The sequence below is a fragment of the Marmota monax genome, unplaced genomic scaffold (assembly GCF_021218885.2).
Source record: "Marmota monax isolate L192 unplaced genomic scaffold, Marmota_monax_Labrador192_F-V1.1 WCK01_AAM20220418_F8-fsc00051, whole genome shotgun sequence".
Classification (NCBI taxonomy): domain Eukaryota; kingdom Metazoa; phylum Chordata; class Mammalia; order Rodentia; family Sciuridae; genus Marmota; species Marmota monax.
The window spans coordinates 4420159-4438614 of NW_026695202.1; the positions used below are offsets into that span (position 1 = coordinate 4420159).

The window sequence follows — 18456 nt, forward strand, 5'->3', positions numbered from 1 at the left end:
CTAAAAAAGGCACCCCAAAGATGCCACAGAATCCACATACTAAGTCCCTGCAGATGGTCACTCATTGTTTTCCTACCAAAACAATTTGAAGTAGCTTAGTCACAGCAAATCTGTAGAGAAGCTGGAAAAATAGAACAAGAAACAGTCTCACTGACAGAATCAAGGCATGAGCACTAACTTCACCTTTAATTTTAGATTTTTCTGTCTCTTGAGTGTCCAGCATGAAGCCTATGTTATTTTTGCTATAAGGAAAGGAAAATTTTACCTCTTAAAAGAATCAAAAAAGAAATACAAGTTGATGAGGGAGAAGACAGACAAACTATAAATTGCAAACATGCAGATTCCCAAACATAGTACTGAGGACCATTTAGGAGAATTCACCAGAAGACACCAAGAGAATGGATTTTGTTTTAACAAGGTAAGAAAGAAAGCAGCCACCTCTCAGGAAGGTTTCCTTAAGAAATGCCTACAGTTTCTTTGTGTGTGTGTGGGGGGGGGGGTCCCAGGGAATGAACCTAGGGGCACTTACCCACTGACCAGATCCCCAGTCCTATTTTGTATTTTATTTAGAGACAGGGTCTCACTGAGTTGCTTAGTGCCTCACTAAGTTGCTGAGGCTGGCTTTGAACTCCCAATCCTCCTGCCTCAGCCTCCGGAGCTGCTGGGATTACAGGTGTGCACCACCATGTATGGCTACAGTTTTTAAAAGGTTTGGCTCATTGGCTCATTGGTTCATAAATACACACTCATGAGCTGTGATCACCTGCAAATATCTATTTACAGCTTTCTGTTAACTTTTTAGTGTTTCCACTTAACCAAAACATCAGGATGAACCAATATCCTCCACTCCCTTGACTAAAGCTCATGGCAGACTGAACCTGGGGAGGCTGTTAAGGCACTCTCTGCTTTCCCTGCACCCTTCCCTTCAGTAATCCAGCCCCCACCCCATCCCAGGCAACCTAACTGCTCCAATATGGCGGTCACCACACTCTCAAAACACCTCATCCTCCAACAAGGCCAAAAATGGTGCCAAAACTGCAAATGTCCCTGGTCAGACAGGATTAAACGCCAATGTTAGACTTATGTTTATGTCCAGTACTGCCAAGAGAAAACAGAGTGCACGAGATGACACAGAAAATGCCCAGAAAGGTGCCCAACAGGAGTACTCCACCTGGGTCCAAAGTGCTAGCTGTTCTTATGATTTTTGTTATCACTGTGAAGAAGCAGACCTTCTGCAGAGACAAGTGTAAGAACACCCCCAGAAGGCCTTCCAACCACGAGGACAATGTCAGAGGGCAAAGTGAGAAGGGGGTGGGGAGAAAGGAAGCAGCTGTCGCCTCTACCGAGAGGCCATTTCAGGTCACCTCACTAAAAGACGTCCCTCCAAATGTACTTCTATAGCCCCCAGGGAATCGATTTTGCAGGATGGAATTATTTCCCTGAAATAAACAGATAGACAAAGGTCACCACAACTGGGGCCTAGAAAGAAAACAAGACAGCTGCTGATTTACGGGCAGCCTCTGATGCAAGAGAGCAAAAGGTCCCAGCCCTGGCCTGGAGGGACGGCTCTGGACAACCAGTCCTCTCTGGAGAAGGCATACTGGGGCCAGAGCAGGGGAGGCTCACCTTCCCAGGAGCGGGGCCCCAGCCCAACCAGAAATGGATGGAGACACGGTCAGCGTGGATGGAGACATGGTCAGCGTGGATGGAGACGTGCCACAGCCAAGGGCTCTCGACTCCAGTGTGCGTTACAGGGACCTTGGGGGCTGCTTGAAAATACTGATGCCTGGACCCCTGCCCCAGATGGCCTCATTGAGTCCTCCCTCTGTCCCAGATCCCACTCCTTTGCTCAGTGAGGACTGGGACCCCATGATGCAGCTGGAAAAGCCGACAGCAGGGGAGGCGGCCCTGAGGTTCTAAGGCTGGTGCCACCTTGCGGACTCAACACTCTTTCTGAGTGTTGATTTCTTGAACTGTAAAATGAAAACAAACTCGGGATAATACGGGAGCAGCTTCCTGAAGCACACCTTGAAAAAGACACGCACTCACGGGTCCACCTACTCCACCCTCCCCTCGTCGCTCTCTTCAAGTCCTGGCAGCTCCCAAGTCTAAGTGTTGTCCTGTCCTGCCTGTGGTTGGAAAAGGGTGGGAAGGGGCACAGCCCTCCTGCAAAGTGAGCAGGAACAAAAGCCCAACAGAATGGGCTGTTGGACCCCTGCCACACACACACAGAGCCCACGGGTGTGCACGCACACAGACCCCCTAATGTGCACGCACACAGACCCCCTAATGGGTGAAACAGTAGCAACTGAGTCACAGGGAGCAAAAGGAGGGAAAATTCGGTCCTTAGGATTTGCTTGGCTTTTCCACTGATAGTGGCACTTTCTCGGGAGGTTCTTGCCTAGGCCTCCTTCCTGTCCACCCAATCCTGGTGTAGCCCACCTGGGAAATGCCCCTGAATGAATTAAGGACACTCCTTGAGACCAGAGATGGACATCTGAAGATCAGCATAACTCATGATATGCACACGTGTGAATCCCCTCAACAAGCATCTAATAAATACACCTGAACTTGACTCCAAGAAACTGGCAGGAAAGGCACACTTGGCATGCAGGAGGCAGGCAGCTGCTCCAAGTTCAGAGGGTGTGATCCGTCAATCCCAGCAGTTCAGGGTTCTACTCCCATTTACATGTGGTGTCCATGTGGACAAATGGTTTCCTCCTCCTTGCCTTACCTACCCGTCAAATGGGGGTAAGAACAGTGTGCAGCTCTCAGTGAGGAGGAACTCAGGTCAGTGATGAACATGCTTCGAACAAGCAGCACCTGGTGCACAAGTGCTCTGTATTCACAGCTGTTGTCATTACTACACGACAGGCTACCAGGAAAGTGTGACCTGAAGGAAGTGGCTTGGGGTCTCCCAGATGAATGCTGCAGCTAGCTTCCCATTGTGGACCTCCCCCATCACTCATCTGAGCTACTTGGTTGAAATGCAGAAGACACCAGGTGTCCTAAGTCCCACCCCAGCTCTGCTGAATCAGACTTTCCAGGGCGAATGCCAAAGAAGATGCATTTAGTAATAGGTGTACCCCAGAAATTCACTTGTCCCCCCAGATTTACAAGCCCTCGGGCTGGATAGTCTCCTTGACTAGAGGACCCACATCTGTCTGCTCCTCACGTATGGATGGAGCCTTGCACAACAGAGGACACAGGTGCTCGACAATTGAGTTCAGAGTCGCCCAGTCATGGCTACTCTAACAGTGTTCATTCCATTTTTCTGAAGGCCCACTGTGTGCCAGGCACGTACAAAGACTGAATCAGATGAATGACTTCATTCATTCACTCTAAAAATCACCATCAGGTGTATACAGCACCCATGCACTGCACTGGACACGGGAGACACAGCAACGTAACACCAGATGATGCTTAGAGATGCTCAAAAGTAGCAGCAGGTGCTACAGGCTTAATAAAACAGGGTAAGGGGGAACCCCCTGTCTTCATCAAACTCAGCACCAACCGTGGCTACGCCCAACAAACCTTCCTACAATAACAAAAATGACCTGCTCTGCATTATCCAATGGCAGCCACTGCTGCGTAGACTACCGGGCACTTAAAATGTGGCCAATGCAACCACAGAACTGAAGTTTTTCATTTCACTGAATGGTAATTGATTTTAATAGCCCTGTGTGTCCCTCTTAGACAGGTCAAGGGGCAGGAGGAAAGATGAGAATTGGAAACCAGAACACAAGACATTGGTGCCACGAGCTGGACGTCCAGAGCTCCACACGCTATCAAATGCCTCTCACCCAATTACCAGATGCCCTAACGTCCTCTGGCTCTGAGAATTGGAAGAACAAGGTCAGGTACAAGGCATTGTTCTTGGGCTGGAATTTTTATAGCCCATGATCAGTTGGAAGTGGTATGCAGGCCGGCCAAGCCCCGGGGACTGCAGCTCAAGAACACTCCACCGTCAGCAGAGCCCGGCCCCAGCTGCCAGAGAGATCTCTTTCTCCCCCCATCACTTGCTGATGGTCATTTTGTCCTTGGCTAGAATGTCCCACTGGGCCCGAGATACCGAGCAGATTTTATGAGATTTCTTCGCTTCAAGCATAAGTACGGATACAAGCCTCCTAAATTCCACCGGAAAATTGGTGGCTAATCCAAACATTTCATAAAATTAGAGCTCATTGTGGGGCTGAAAAGAATTCAGACTGTGCGGCCACCAGAGAAATGCTAAATATTTGTTATAATTTTTTCCTTCATGAGCTGTTTTAAGAAGCAACTGCTTTTTCTGCTTCAAGCAAAGGGGGGGGGGGAGTTTTTGTTTTTGTTTGGTTTTCTCTGTGGTTTGCAAAAAGCACCACCAGACAAAAAAGCGAGGAATCCTGACCAGCTCGCTAATCCTTCTGTAAGCGGGGATCAGAAACCTTCCCTGTCTCAGCTGCATCTTAATTTGTAAAAGTGGTATTTTTTCTAGAAAAATGGGCCTTGGCTCCTTAATTTTTCTCCTTGGGCTTTAGCAGTAGAGTATTTATAAGCTGAGATTTCGTGAGCCAAATGGACATGGCAAAAACTCGTGCATGCAAGTCACCAGTGTTTATTAATCAGGCACCGTTTTAGGTCCTCAGGATGCATCAGTAAGCAGAACTGATAGAACCCTGGCTCAGCCAGAATTCACCTTCTGCAGAGGAAGACAAGTGGAGGAGATTCAGCAAGTACCGTTCTGAAGCAATCTGGGGACAAGACATAAAGACTCCCAAAACCCAGTTTGTGGAAGAGGATGTAAAGTAAGCTGCACGGGAGCAGAAACCTGGTCTGTCTCATCTCTCTGTCGATATTGCCTGGGGCCAGCATCAGACACAGCAGGCGCTCAATAAATGAAGTCCATTTAACTTCTGATTGTTTTACTTATAATTCTTCGACCTGACAATGGTACAGAAGCAATAGGCGCTGAGTAGAAACCAGACTTTGAATTTGAAATTTGGATCTTTCCCCAGATAGTGATGTACACAGGGTCCTCTCTCGTGACACTGGGCAGTAGCAGCCCCCAGTCAGCCCCACGATCACCAGGGCAGGTGACCGACACTCATCCACATACTGTGTTGCTAAACTAGGATGTTCGGGAGACTCAGCATACTCAACACATTTATTATTTATTTATGGTGATTTCGACTACAATGAGTTTATCATCTTAAGCTGATGAATATCTATACTGTTGAATGAATAATGAATCCTACAACAAAAATCTATCCCAGAGCTGTCATCTAACAGATAAATGAGTTGAAGTCACAGAGGGACGTCTTGACCAAGGTCACACAATTTAGGTTGTGGCAACACTGGGACCGTCTCCTGAGGACATTCTCCGACACACAGTACTCTGTGGCTACTGAACATTTTTTTCATTCTTATGGTGTGCCAGGCACAGATATAGGCACAGCGAGGTCATAAGTGAGTTTAAGATACAGCATGATTGGGATCTTGAGACTAAGTTCTCAAACCGCTATTTTCAGAAGCACAGAGACCGCTTCTCTGAACTTTAACTCTGGGTTCATCAGATGCCTACCATTCCGAGACGCCTTGGATCCAGGGTCATGATCCTGAACTCCCAAGTCAGGCACAGCCTAGCCCTAAATCCTGGCTCTGTAACTTCAGACAAGCTACTGGCTCCCTCAAAACCTCTGCTTCCTCATCTGCAAAATGTCCATAGTAATCACGCAGGTTCAAAGGCGAGACAGCATACGAAAGAGTGAAGGGCTGGAGCTGTGGCTCAGTGGTACAGTGCTTGCCTCGAAAGCTCAAGGCCTGGGGTCCATCCCCAGCAACACACACACACACACACACACACACACACAGTCATCTGTGCAGTGCCTGGCACACACTCGGCACTCAATAAATGTCCCCTGCTATTAGGATTGTTAAAGGAAAGCCTCCTCCTCCTTCCTACACATCCAAGGTGGATGCTATGTGGTAAGTGAGAGTCCCCTTAATTCCTCTCTGCTCTAGGATTCCTGCTCCCAGAGCTTGCTGCAGCTCTTCCCCCCCACCACCAGCACTCCGCCCGCCTCTGCCTGGGAAACAGAGATCCACTAACCAAGACGCAGGCTGCGGCTTTCCCGGAGTGTGCCATGGCTGTCCCCAGAGCCCGCCATCACTCTGAGGGCTCTGAGCTCACCAGAGAAACGCTTAGCCTCCTCCCACCGACCACCTCTGCTACCCGAGGCAAGAGTTCACTTTCAAAGCTACCAAGAAGCACACAAGTAATTACGTTGCCTCAAGGACCTCAGGGACCATGTCAAAGTTTGCTGGCATCTCTTTTAACTGACACTGAGGAAGCCAAGGCTGCGTAATGGAGGTTTGACACCAAGTGATGAACTTCTGAGAGATTCAAAAAATAAAAAAAAAAAAAAGGGTGGGCGATGGGGATCAGTCTCCTTAAATGGACCAGCAAGTAGAGTTAGTGAGGACCACAAGGACTGAGGGTCTAGAAACAGTGAGGGTTAGATGCATATTTTGGAATCAAGAGTTGGGTGAACTCCTTTGGGGCAGTGGCTGTTTCTTATTCTCAGTTGCCTCCCCCATGCCTAACGCAGTACTGGGCACCTGGGAGGAGCTCTATAAATATCTGAATAAATGTTGTTTAACCTGCTACCTGGAAGAGCCAGAAAGAACACTTGTCACAGGAAAAAAGGACAGAGATATTTCTACTCCTTGGTTGGGTTCCACCATCCCGAGTTGCAAACGCTGTGGCCCTGGGCCCAGTTCCCTTTTAGGATCATTCTAAGAGCCTGTGTAATGCTGCAGGCAAAGCCCTTAGCAGAGGCCCCGGTAAATACAGAGTGCTCAGTAAAGGAGTGGAAATAAATGAACTAGCTGAGTCTTCCCTATAAGGGAGACGGCCAGGGACACTAAGAGGGCCCCTCCTTAGTCTCTTCCTCATCCCTGGAGTCTCACCTCCTGTGTACCTGTTACCAGGGATCAAGGAGCCAAGCCCTCCCTGCATGAAGAATCCCCCCAGAATCACTGCTAAAACCATAGGGAGGATAATGGTTCCTGCCAGGAGATCTGAACATACAGCCAGAGCAGAGGCAGCCACGAGCCCCCGGCCTGACCGAGACCAGCTGCAAAGCCACCCTGAGCTCTAAGTGTCTAGGGACAGAGCAAAGATCCCTCCGGTAACCACAGCTCACATTCATTGAGAACTGGCTCCGAGTCAGGCACGGTCCTCAGCATGATGGGTCATGAACCCTGTGTCAGCACGGGAGACAAGGGCTACTTCACCAGCCTGTTTCACAGAGGGAAAAGGGAGGTGTCAGGAGTGCCACCCTTTCCATCTCACAGCGGCAAGTTGAGAATGACCTCCTGGACGTGTTTAAGCAAGCCTGGGATGTCACCGGACTGAACCAGGGTCAGGGAAGGCGGGACCCTCCCCTCACCTCTGCCACAGCACAGGGACCACAGACAGAGACCATGGGTACACTGGGAAAGCAGCTCTGGGAGCTGAAGTTGCTCCCTTCCACCCGCAAGGAGTCTTTCTGCCAAAAAACCAAGCAACAGGAAATGAAGTCTGCATTTCACCCATTCCGTTTTGCGAGTCCTGGGGTTCTCTTCCTGTGAGCTGGCGGGGCATGTCTCCGAGCATGTTTTGTCTCCGGCCCCCGACTTACAGGTGAAGCAAGAGCACTGGACACAGGGGCACCCGGATGAGCAGGCTGCCAGAGGCCTGGAGATGGCTGAGACCTGTCCTGCCTAGCCCAAGAGGGTTCCTTCCAAGAATAATGCTCACGAGGGTGGCCACACACTTTCCTTAGAACACCACACACACCTCACTGACCCACACAGTCACTCCCATTTCACAGATGAAGAAACTGAGTCATGGCTGTACCGGAGTACACAGGAGGCTCAAAGTGGACTCAAATCCAGGCCCCACATGCTCCCTTTCCACTCACAGAGCGAACCATCCACTTCCCCACCACGATCTCATGGAAAAGTAGGACATGACCATCCTTGGGCAGTCTGGGCAAAGCACACATGAGCTGGACCCAATTCCCAGCACAATGACAACATCCATCAGGGATGCATTGTAGCTGGCTGCAGTCGAATGTCTGCGTGGCCCCTGAGCCACTTGAGTAAGGGAAGCTTGACACACAGAGGAGGGCACGGGCTTCACCAGAGATGCTAAGTCAGAGAAGGGAGAAGCTCCCTTTTTCAACTGGGAAACTACCCTTCAGCCCCAAGATGAAAGTCGAGCCCAGCCCACTGGAAGGCCACCGCCACCAGCTCCTGACACGGAACGCACCACAGCCCCCTCTGAGCACCTTCCCACTGGAAACTTCAATGCCCCTCATGAAAGTAACCCAAGTGGAATTCTTTGCTCGAGTTTAAAAGGCAAATCGTGATGGTGTTTTTTCCAGACATACATTAACTCCGCACTCCAGCCGGTTTACAATTCTTAAAGCACTTGATTTACAACCCGGGGAGAAAGGCTGGGGAAAGCCTGCAGATGCCTTTTGCATCCAGAGGTTGCACATGCCGCAGAGCTGATCGCCAGGGCTTCTCAGATGGGGGCGGAAGGGCTGGAACCTCCAGAGGAAGACAGGCAAGTGTGGGAGCAGCCCAGCCTTGGGGGCTGCAGAGCAGCCACGGAGGGGGGGAGGCAGGCTGGGGACGGGCTCGGCCTCCCCCTCCTCTCCAGCCTTGCCTGGCGCAGAGCGTGACTGAGAGGCACCTGGGTGCATGCACGGTGAGCAGAGCCATGACCCAAGGAAAAGAGAACAGGAAGGAGCACGGGCCTTCCCTGCTGCCTCCCGCCTTCAGGGACTCTCCTTCTCCGGGCTGCAGGGGCCCGTTCATTCAGCCGTTCATTCATTCACTCTCACTGAGCACCCCCTCTACACCTAGCACCAGACCAGGCCAGGCTGCAGCGACCCGAGAGCCAGACAGCACCCTGCTTTCTTCCTAATGGGGGGGGCATGGGAGAAAAGGTGGAGGGACACTGATACCGAGCTGGGGCAGAGGAATCAGGAAGGAAGGGTCTGGAAACCAGAGCAGGAGCAAATCCACACTCAGTCCCCATTCAAACCCATGGCAGGATTTTGACAGGGAGAGCCAAGAGCCACAGCGAGGTCATCAGATTCTCCACACTTTCCCCTCAAATCATACTACTAGCTCTCGTTTCAATAGCTTCTGTGCACCAGGCTCTGCACTGGAAGATTCCAAATCCTATTTCTGCAAGTGATTCCAATTGGTAGGATACTGGCAGGTGCCTTTTCTAAATGGGAAGATAGAATCTCGGAGAAAACAGTTTGCCCAGGGTCGGCAGCTACTCCGTAGAAAGGTGGACCATCTGTCTATTCTACAGTCAGGATTTCTCCTTCTGCACTTCATTTATCCACTCAAAATATTCATGATGTATTTGTCACACAGCCCCCAAACAAATTCTAGGTATCTTAATGGCAGGACTTGTCTTAATCCCATCTCAAGTGTCCACACTCCTAAGCACATTGGTAAGCCTTCGTTAGGGACCCTGGTTAACTGCTAGCTTAGAAGAGAAGGTGCGCCAGGCCCCCGGGTGTGATGTCTTTCTTATGATAGAGCTTCTGCCATCGGTCTTAGTGACCAGGGTAGCTAAGAAGAGTGGAGAAAGGACAGCCAGTTCAAGGAGTCCATGCACAAGGCACATGGCTGAGGGGCACAGGAATGGCATCAGCCCACAGGGCTGTCACAGAGCCACAAACCAGCCACTGGTCTGGAGGGCTGCTTTTTCAGCAGGACAGAGACTTTACAAATATACCCTCTTGCTAATTCAGACAATGGTGCCTTTTAGACTGGCCATGGTCCCAACAGCCTTTGCTGTATACCTACCATGTAGCAGAAACTAGACAACAGGCTTAGCCATACAGCCTCACTGAATCCTCCCAATAATCCATATAATAAGAGACGAATGAGAAAACAGAGGTAAAATATGGCCCAAGGTCACCCAGCTGTCAAGGGGTGGGATGAGGGGTTGATTCAGGTGCTCTGTTCCTGGCTCGCTCTCTCTCTCTCTCTCTCTCTCTCTCTCTCTCTCTTGACCAGGGCAAGCAAGATACTGCTTCTCACACAAAATGAGAGCTCTGTAGTCCACAGGATGGCATCTGGGGGGCTGATGGTACTGTCTTCTACTCTCACTCTTACCCCCTCCCTCACCCCCACTTTTTAAAAAAATATCAGCTTCACTGAGGTATAATCCATATATCATGCAAGTCACCCGATAAAGTGTAGAATTCAGGTGTTATTAGTCTATTCACAGGAGTGTGCAACCATTACCACACTCTTAAAATATTTTCATCACCCCAAAAATAAAGGCATGCCCATTAGCAGCTAATCTCCATTTATTACCAAGTCCACCCCCAGGCCTGACAACCACTAATCTTATTTTCTGTCTCTATGGATTTTCCCATTTTGAACATTTCATAGAAATGGAATTGTATTATATGTTCTTTCGTGACTGATCTCTTTCACTTAGCGTAAGGTTTTCAAGGTTCATCTGTGTTGTAGCATGTATTAAGTACTTCATTTCTTTTCATTGCTAAATAACATTCCATAAATATTCCATAAGCAAATTATGCAATAGGTCATAAATAATATTCCCTAAGTAAAATGGACATACCACATTTTTTGTATCCATTCATCGCTGATGGGCATTTGAGTAGCTCCTCCTTTGGGGCTCTTATGAATAACGACGGTCTAAACATTGTGCACGGGTTTCTATGCAGACACATGTTTGCATTCTCCTGGGCAGACCTAGGAGAGGAGCTGCCCAGCCCTGGTTTTAACATGCAGTTAAAAGTTTATCGAAGAGTCTCGCCATGAAGCCCACATCTGGCTGCTCTTGGGCCGTTTCCAGGGAATTTTATCAATTCAACCAGACTCCACTTGCGGTGGGTCATCTGGCCCAGCCCCTCCCATTCTGGGGCCTGGGATCTTCTCATTCCTGCACTCGCCAATGTCGTCTGGGCCAGGAAGATGATAAATGCATTCTGCTTTAAAGCAGATACTTCACAAATCATAACTTACAGATGCTCCAGGACTTTCATGTGGGAAAGACAAATGAGACTTCTGCTGTCTGATTCCGGAGCCACTGAGGACAGGAAGCTATGGCCAGAAATCCTACAAGCCCAGGATATACATCTCTCCCTAATGAATGCATGAGTAAGTTTAACAGAAAAGGAATTCGTGCAGGAAGGGTCTGCCTGTCTCTGCAGACCTTACCACGTAGCCCGCCATTCACTTCTGGCCTTGATCCTTCTTGCCAACAAACCCTCCCAGAGGTCAGGGATGATAACCTGCAGCCCTACACCTCCCACCACCTTCCCTTGCTCAGTTTATTCCCGTTAGTTCCATCCTACAAGGCTTTGTTGAGGACCTACTTTGTGCTTGGTACTGGCAAGGCGTTGATGGGAGGCAGCAATGTGGAAGGAGTTCAAGACAGCTAGACCTGGACTAACAAGGGAGATACCCTGCTCACCATCCCCTGCCTCCAGCTGCTTCCTAGTGGGTAGATGAAGACATCTCAGGGTAGTGGGTACATTTCTGTCTGCAGGCAAGGAGTGGACCCGTTTACCCCTGAAGCCCCCAAGGGATCCAAGGGTCAGAGGCTACCTGGGGAACAAAGAATGTAGTGTGCATCCAGGTGCAGCGCACCCTGGCCCGACTCATGAAATCACGCTCGGGGTCCAACAAGCAGTCAGCTTGCCAGAGCCAGACTGACTCTCTCCTCTAATTTGCTCCTGATCCTTATCTTCTCACACCTCAACTATTGTGAAAACCTCCTTGCTCCAAGCCAGCACCCCAAACCAACGGGCACGGAGCCCTGCTGTGATCAGAACCCGGCTCAGTGCACCTCCAGAGGGGTCAAGTCTCTGTGTTTACATGCCCGGGTCCCAACCCTGGCTCTGCTGCTGCGTGGAATCTTGGGCAAGCTAGTTAACCTCTCTGGAGTTCAGTTGTTCATCTGAAAAAGGGGATGAAAACAGAATTGCTACAAGGACTCCATTAGTTCACATATACCCACATGCCATAAGCTCTTGAAGAGTGTTAGCTGTTATCATCATCATCATCATCTTCACCATCATCATATTGCCTCCATCCTACCTCACCAAACTGGCCTCCCACTGCCTCCCAGCACTGCACACCCATGGGCCTCCTCCCCTTTCCCACACACATGCATGAACCTGACCTCTGCCTAAAGCACCCCACATTTCAGTCTCCTGAAACCCAAACCAAGGGTTGTCTTCAACCTCCTCTCAGCTGGTGGAGAAATCCCCTCCCTATTCATCCGTCTGTCATCCTCTACATCCTCTTTCTGAGCACCAACAAAAACCCACCCCAGAAAAGAATCACCCTTGGCCGCTCTTCAGGCATCACTGGCAAAGTACCTGCCCGACTTTAGAGGTCACCAGCTGAGTGGCACAAGGAGGGTCTCCATTTCTCTAGCAGCAATGGCTTTCCCAAAATACAGGCCTGCTGGGCACCATCCAGTTGTGTGACACTCAGCAAATCCGCTAGCCTCCCGATGGGTCATATCTCCCATCTGTAAAATGGACCTAATCGGAGTGCACACCTCAAGGGCGAGGGCTCAATGAGGGGAAATGTCTGTAGAGCACTTTGCACTGCGTGACACACCTGAGCTAAAAATATCAGCTGGTAGAAACCACAGAAGCTTGAAAGCCTGGGAAGGCGCAGGGTCAACTCAATCCCGGGAACTAAGCTTCAAGGCATAACACTCCAACCTGAAAACCACTTGGAATGATCGCATCCTTTATGGAAGAGTTATTCCCAGCCTGGTGACCACTTACTCTTTCTCTTCCACTGGACACTAAGCTCCTTGGGTCCTACGTGTATCTATGTCTCCACCTTTAACAAGGTGATTGGCATTGGCACCTGGCAGACGGACATAAATCTTTGTCGAATGAATAAAAATTTGTCCAGTATCTGTAGGTACATCTTTGCTACTAGATTATAAATTCTTTAGGAGCTAGGTCCGTGTCTTGCTTTAGTAAAGATTTATTAAATGAATGACAGAAAAATTCCAATCCATGAATCAAGTAACTTCAACCCAGCTCAGTCACTTACCAGCTGTGCCACCTTGGATAATAAACTTCTGTGCCTCGTGTTTCCCACCATGAGGATGAGAAGTTTGGATGATACATTTGCCAAGGTCCATAACACTCTGAAATTGGGTTTGGGCCTTAGCTGCAAAATGGTACCTCAGCCACCGTGCATATGATGGCCACACACCCATGGCTGAGCAGGTCAACTTTGCTTCTCTGATCTCCAGTTTTCTATCACCAGGCTATGAATAGCTTTGGGTCAATGCTTAAAATACTCACTTTTGGTCAACTCACCTGGCTTGCGAGGTGAGGATGTCCTATTATCCTAAGCTAGTTCTCTGGTGGCTGGAAGCACTCTGGTAGACAAGGACACCCTCTGCCCACCAGTCCTGCCCCTCCCATCCCAGAGACCATGCCTCCAGCTCAGGCACACCGTGTACTGCCACACACCAGGTAAACTGGTGTGGGGAGAAAGTTCACCTTGACCTTGGGCACTGAGGCAACCACATGACACCTCTCCCCAAAAGGTAGGGTGGGTTTGGGTTTGGAGTTTGGGGCAGTGCTTTGTGCAACCTGAAGGTCCAAGAAATTTGGCTCAAAGAAAGCACATGCCACAAGATGACACAGAGGTTCACCCACAGCCCTGCCCAAAACTGTATCAAAACAAAGCTTGTGCAATAGTTGAAGCCGAAATTCAAGACTTCAGGAACATATTCATATCCTATCCAAATCTCACTGTTTCACCTTCCTTTGTGTGCACCTCCCTAATTAATCCAGCCTGTTAGTTTAATACCCCTGAGAAGGTGATTATCTCCCCTACCCCCTCCCCATGACATAAGGCTAATTGTCCAAAGCATCCTCTCTGATGGCCTTGAAATCTTGAGGGGGGGGAACCCTACTAGAAAGAGGAACTAAAATGGTTCATTTCCCCCTTTTGAGGCTTTATATAGATTATTTTATTCAACTCTCATAAGTCCAAGAAGTTGGTACTATTAACGGCCCACTTAACGGATGAGGAAGCTGAGGTTTCAAAGACACACAGCTTGCCTAAAGTCACAAAGCTAGAAAGAATCAGGTGAAGGCTTGAATGCATGCCAGGGCTTTTAGCTTTTTTGCAAGAGTGCCTTGATGTTGGACTCAATAATCACAACCCACTCTGAGTCCTTGTGTCATGAATGTGCTTAAACAGTGGCTGCGAGACCGCATCTGGGGATGTGAAGGGGTGCTACTTGAACGGGGAGGGCTGAACCAATCGACTCCAAGCTCCTGACTCTGCAACTCTCTTCAGAACTGCATTTCAGAGAACATAGAAAGTGATGCTGGGTCTTGGTGTGCTTTATTCAGAAGGCCCTTCCAGATGTACCATCAAAGCAACTACATTCTAGCCTGGCACGGTGGCGCACGCCTGTAATCCCAGTGGCTCAGGAGGCTGAGGCAGGAGGATTGCGAGTTTAAAGCCAGCCTCGGCAAAAGCAAGGCTCTAAGCAACTCAGTGAGACCCTGTCTCTAAATAAAATACAAAATAGGGCTGGGGATGCAGCTCAGTGGTTGAGTGCCTCTGAGTTCAATCCCTGGTACCCCGCCCCCCCCCCCACAAAAAAAGGCAACAATATTCTCATGTTTAAAAAAAAAAAAGTCTCTCCTTTCTGAGCAGGGGCCCTGCTTTCAACAAGAATGTTGGCGATCCCCAGCACCTGACTCATTGGCAAGACAGGTTAGAACCACTGCCCCTTCTGAGAAAGGTTTTAAAAGACATTACATCAGCATCGTGCCCAGAGATGGAATAGGCAGAATTAAGACCACACTCTCTCAAGGCTCTTCGACTGAACCTTAAGAGCAAGTTGTGATATTTCATGCATCCCTAGAACCAGAAGAAAACTCCATGTTCATACATTGGACAAAATTTCTTGCTGCTCCTGACAGATTCTGCATCACTGGGCACTGAATGGGCAAAACAACTTAATAAGTGATTTTCTTTGTTTGTTTGTGTGTTTCATATTATTTTCTGTTCAGCCAAGCACAGAAAATTTTCCACCTGACAATTCCTGTTTCTCACTTCAGTTCTTGCACCATCTGTGAGCAGTGTGCTCAGGAGGGGGAGGACTTGGGTCCAAGGCTTTCCCTCTCCAAACCTCAGTCTTCCCATCTGTTAAATGCAAGGTGTTCATCAGAGAATCTTGCTCAGCTATCCAGAAAAAAAAACAGTCCCATGGATAAATGAAGCAGTTTGGGGACTGCCAGTTTCTGGGACTGGATCTGCTGCCAGCTTCAAAATCTTTACATAATTTTTGAGTAAAACAAGAGATTTAGCTGAAATTAATAGCACAATGGAAAAGTCAACTAGGGCTGCGCAGTAAGGGCTCGCTCATCTTCCAGCTGAGAAAAGAGCCTCTATCGTTCTCAGGGCTCCCCCTAGTGGCCATGAGACAAAAATCCTGGAGGAATGCTCACAGTTTCTGCAAACAAAAAGCAAGACACCCACCAAAAGAGAAAGACAGGCTCCTGCCTACTGATGCAAATCCTTTTGCTCTAACTTAGTCTGTGGATCAGATAGCTAGAAGAACGCGTGACAGGAAGCCCCAGGGAAGCTCGGGAAGGCGTCTGCCATAAGACAGGTTTGCATTCTTTCAAAGAGTGCAGACTCCCTAGCTCTTGGGTGTTGGGGTCCCTTCACAGATCCCAGACACACCCTTCCCAACCAACCCCTCACATTCTCGCATCCTCAACCTGCACCTCGAACTGCATCTGTTTTTCATTATCATGCTTTCCAACTTCCTAGTGCGATTCTTCAACAGCTATTAAGACAACACAAGCAAAGAACTAAGCTTAGTTTTTGCTTATTCAACATCCAGCCTGGGGAATATCACCTCAGAAGAAAAGCATGAATGAAGTGCGCATTTCTCAGTCTCTTCTACGAAGTTCTTCAAAGGACATCTTCCTAACCATATCCTCTTTAGGATTTTCAACCTGCAAAAATGGTGCCTGGGCAGAGTAAAGTTTCAACTTGCATGCCACAATTCATTTATTAAAGAGGAAGCTTTTTTAAAAAAGGACACCATCCTGAATTTCCAATTAATCAATAATAGACTTTGTTTTAAGTTATAAGATTAAGTTGTATTGACACAAATTGCAAATCTGAGAAATGAAGGAGTTATCCAGGCATCCAGATATTTGAGAATTTAAGGGCTGGACCTTGCTGATTAGTAGCCTTTTTTTTTTTTCCCAACAGAACTGTCCCTATACAAATGCAAAAGGAAAATGTCAACACTGGCACTTCAGTTGATAGCTCATTTTGCTTTCCCTGTGACCATCTGTTAGATTTATTATCGACCCTGGGCCTTGAAACACCCCCAAAAGTGCACATAAGGAGCCTCATAATTAGTTTCTGACTTTGGCCCTAAATCGATTAAAATTACATCTGATCTGCTTTAAATCAAAGAACCATGTTAATGTTCTGCCACACACCACACAAAATCTTTCTGCAACAGTCAGTCACTTTGAACCCAACTCTCTAGCCACAAGCCGTGTGGATTTCAAGGGCCTGTTCTGCAGAAAGGAAAAATGACAACATACCAAGACAGGGACAAAACGAAGGCACTCAAAGCACTTCTTGGAGCTGTGCAAATGGTGCTGGTACCCTGGCAAGGTTTCAGCTGTCACAGGGCAGCTGGCCAGACCCCTTAAGCAATTTAGTAGTCCTGAGGTCAGGACCTGAAACACAACGGAGCCCGCGGCACTACTCAGTGCTGCATCTGAATGGCTACCATGCCAGGGGCATTTCAGTCTTCCCAGAAGTCACGATGCAAACTGTCACAATCCTCAGGCATGCAGTAGCAGCCTTCATTTCTGCTTCCTAACCTTCTCTCTTAAAAAACAGGCAGGAGTTTGCCCTCCTTTGCAGGGACAGCATCGGGTGATGGGGAATCAGTGGAGGGATGCAGAGTCTGTGGGTAAACGGGGCAGGGGGGCGGGGGGACAGGGAGACAACTATAGGACATAGACTTGAGGGACCAGCTCTGGGCTGAGTAGGATAAGTCTTTCTGAGTAATAAGACATTCGGGGGCATGATCTGATATGTCCGGCGGGGCAGACCCTACTGTCCAAAACTGCAAACTGTTCACATATCCTAGCCACTACTTTGCTGTTTGGATAAAAGGGGAGAACACCCCAAAATATGTGCAGAAAGGATGTAACAAGTGTTTCAAGAGAGACACGCCTGAGTCACGGGGTCCCGGGAGGAAAATGAAGAGTCTGTCTGCGGGACCCTCAAGAAGCCCCCTCTTGGCAGGAGAGCCCCAGCGCCCACAGATTCCCGCCCCGCACGCCCTTGGTCTGCAGCTGCAAGAAGCCAGCGCCCCCCCCCCACCCCCGGAACATCCCCACTCACCACTCGGCCAGAAAATCTCTCGGTGGCCCTCTTGACTTTGCCGTAGGTGCCTTTGCCCAGGGTCTCCTGAAGCTCATAGCGGTGCTTTAAGTTGTGCTTGTGATGATGCCGCTTCACCCCGTGAGGTTTCCTGGGCTCCGGGGCCGCAGCCACCGCGGGAGCTGCAGTCGCCCCGGCCGCCGCCTCGGGCGGAGAACCCGGCGCCCCCAGCCCCAGGTCGGGGCCGTCCCCAGCCGCGGGCGCAGCGGCCCCTTCCATGTCCAAAAGCCGGGCTGCAGAGGGCAGGACCCGGCACAACGCTCGGGGTGTCGGGGTCCCCGCAGTGGGAAACCGGGGTGCGCTCAAGGTCGCCCCCGCAGCATTGGCGAGGCGGCCCGCTCCCGCTAAGGCTGCGGCTGGGTCACTGGAGGCGGCGGGGACTGCACATCTGGCGCCCCCGGCGCGCACGGTCGGCGCACCGCCCCCCGGCCGCGGCGAGCTGCGGAGCGTCGAGCGAGGTGGCGGCGGTGGCAGGGAGGCGGTGGTGTTTGCAGGAGGGAGGGGAGAGGGGTGGCTCCGAGCGCAGGAGGGGGAGTGTTATGTGGGGCGCCGCGCCCCCCCAACTCCTCCCTGGGCGGACGCGCAGACGGGGCGGGGGCGGGGGCGGCGCGCTCCGCGGCCCCGGGGGAGGGGAGCGAGGGGCGGCGCGGCCCGCGCTTCCCCACCTCCCCGCCGCCACCGGCCCGGCCACCCCGGGCTGGGAGGGGGTTGGGTGCCTGTCGCGACTCGCCCTTTGTGCGGCGCGGCGCAGGACACGGCGGCAGCCCGGGGTCTTTGTCCTCGGCCGGCCGGGGGGACCGGGGGATCCCAGCCGGGGCGCCCCCTCCCCGGGCGCTCCCGGGCTCACCCACTGCAGCTACCGCGGGCCCTCCGGCCCGGCCGCCGCCGCTGCAGCCTCCGGCTCGGGCCGCTCGGCCTCCGCTCCTGTAGGCGGCGGGGCGG

General features: G+C 50.4%; 1 protein-coding gene across 1 annotated transcript in view; it reads right to left on the reverse strand.

The window, feature by feature from the left end:
• Nuak1 (NUAK family kinase 1) overlaps positions 1-17871 on the reverse strand; it is a 66760-nt gene extending 48889 nt beyond the window's left edge. The window contains exon 1 of the mRNA XM_046429255.2: positions 17476-17871. Within this exon, the coding sequence (XP_046285211.1) occupies positions 17476-17733 (258 nt within the window). The 5' untranslated portion in view covers positions 17734-17871. The remainder of the gene's footprint in view (positions 1-17475) is intronic.
• Positions 17872-18456: the final 585 nt, after the last annotated feature.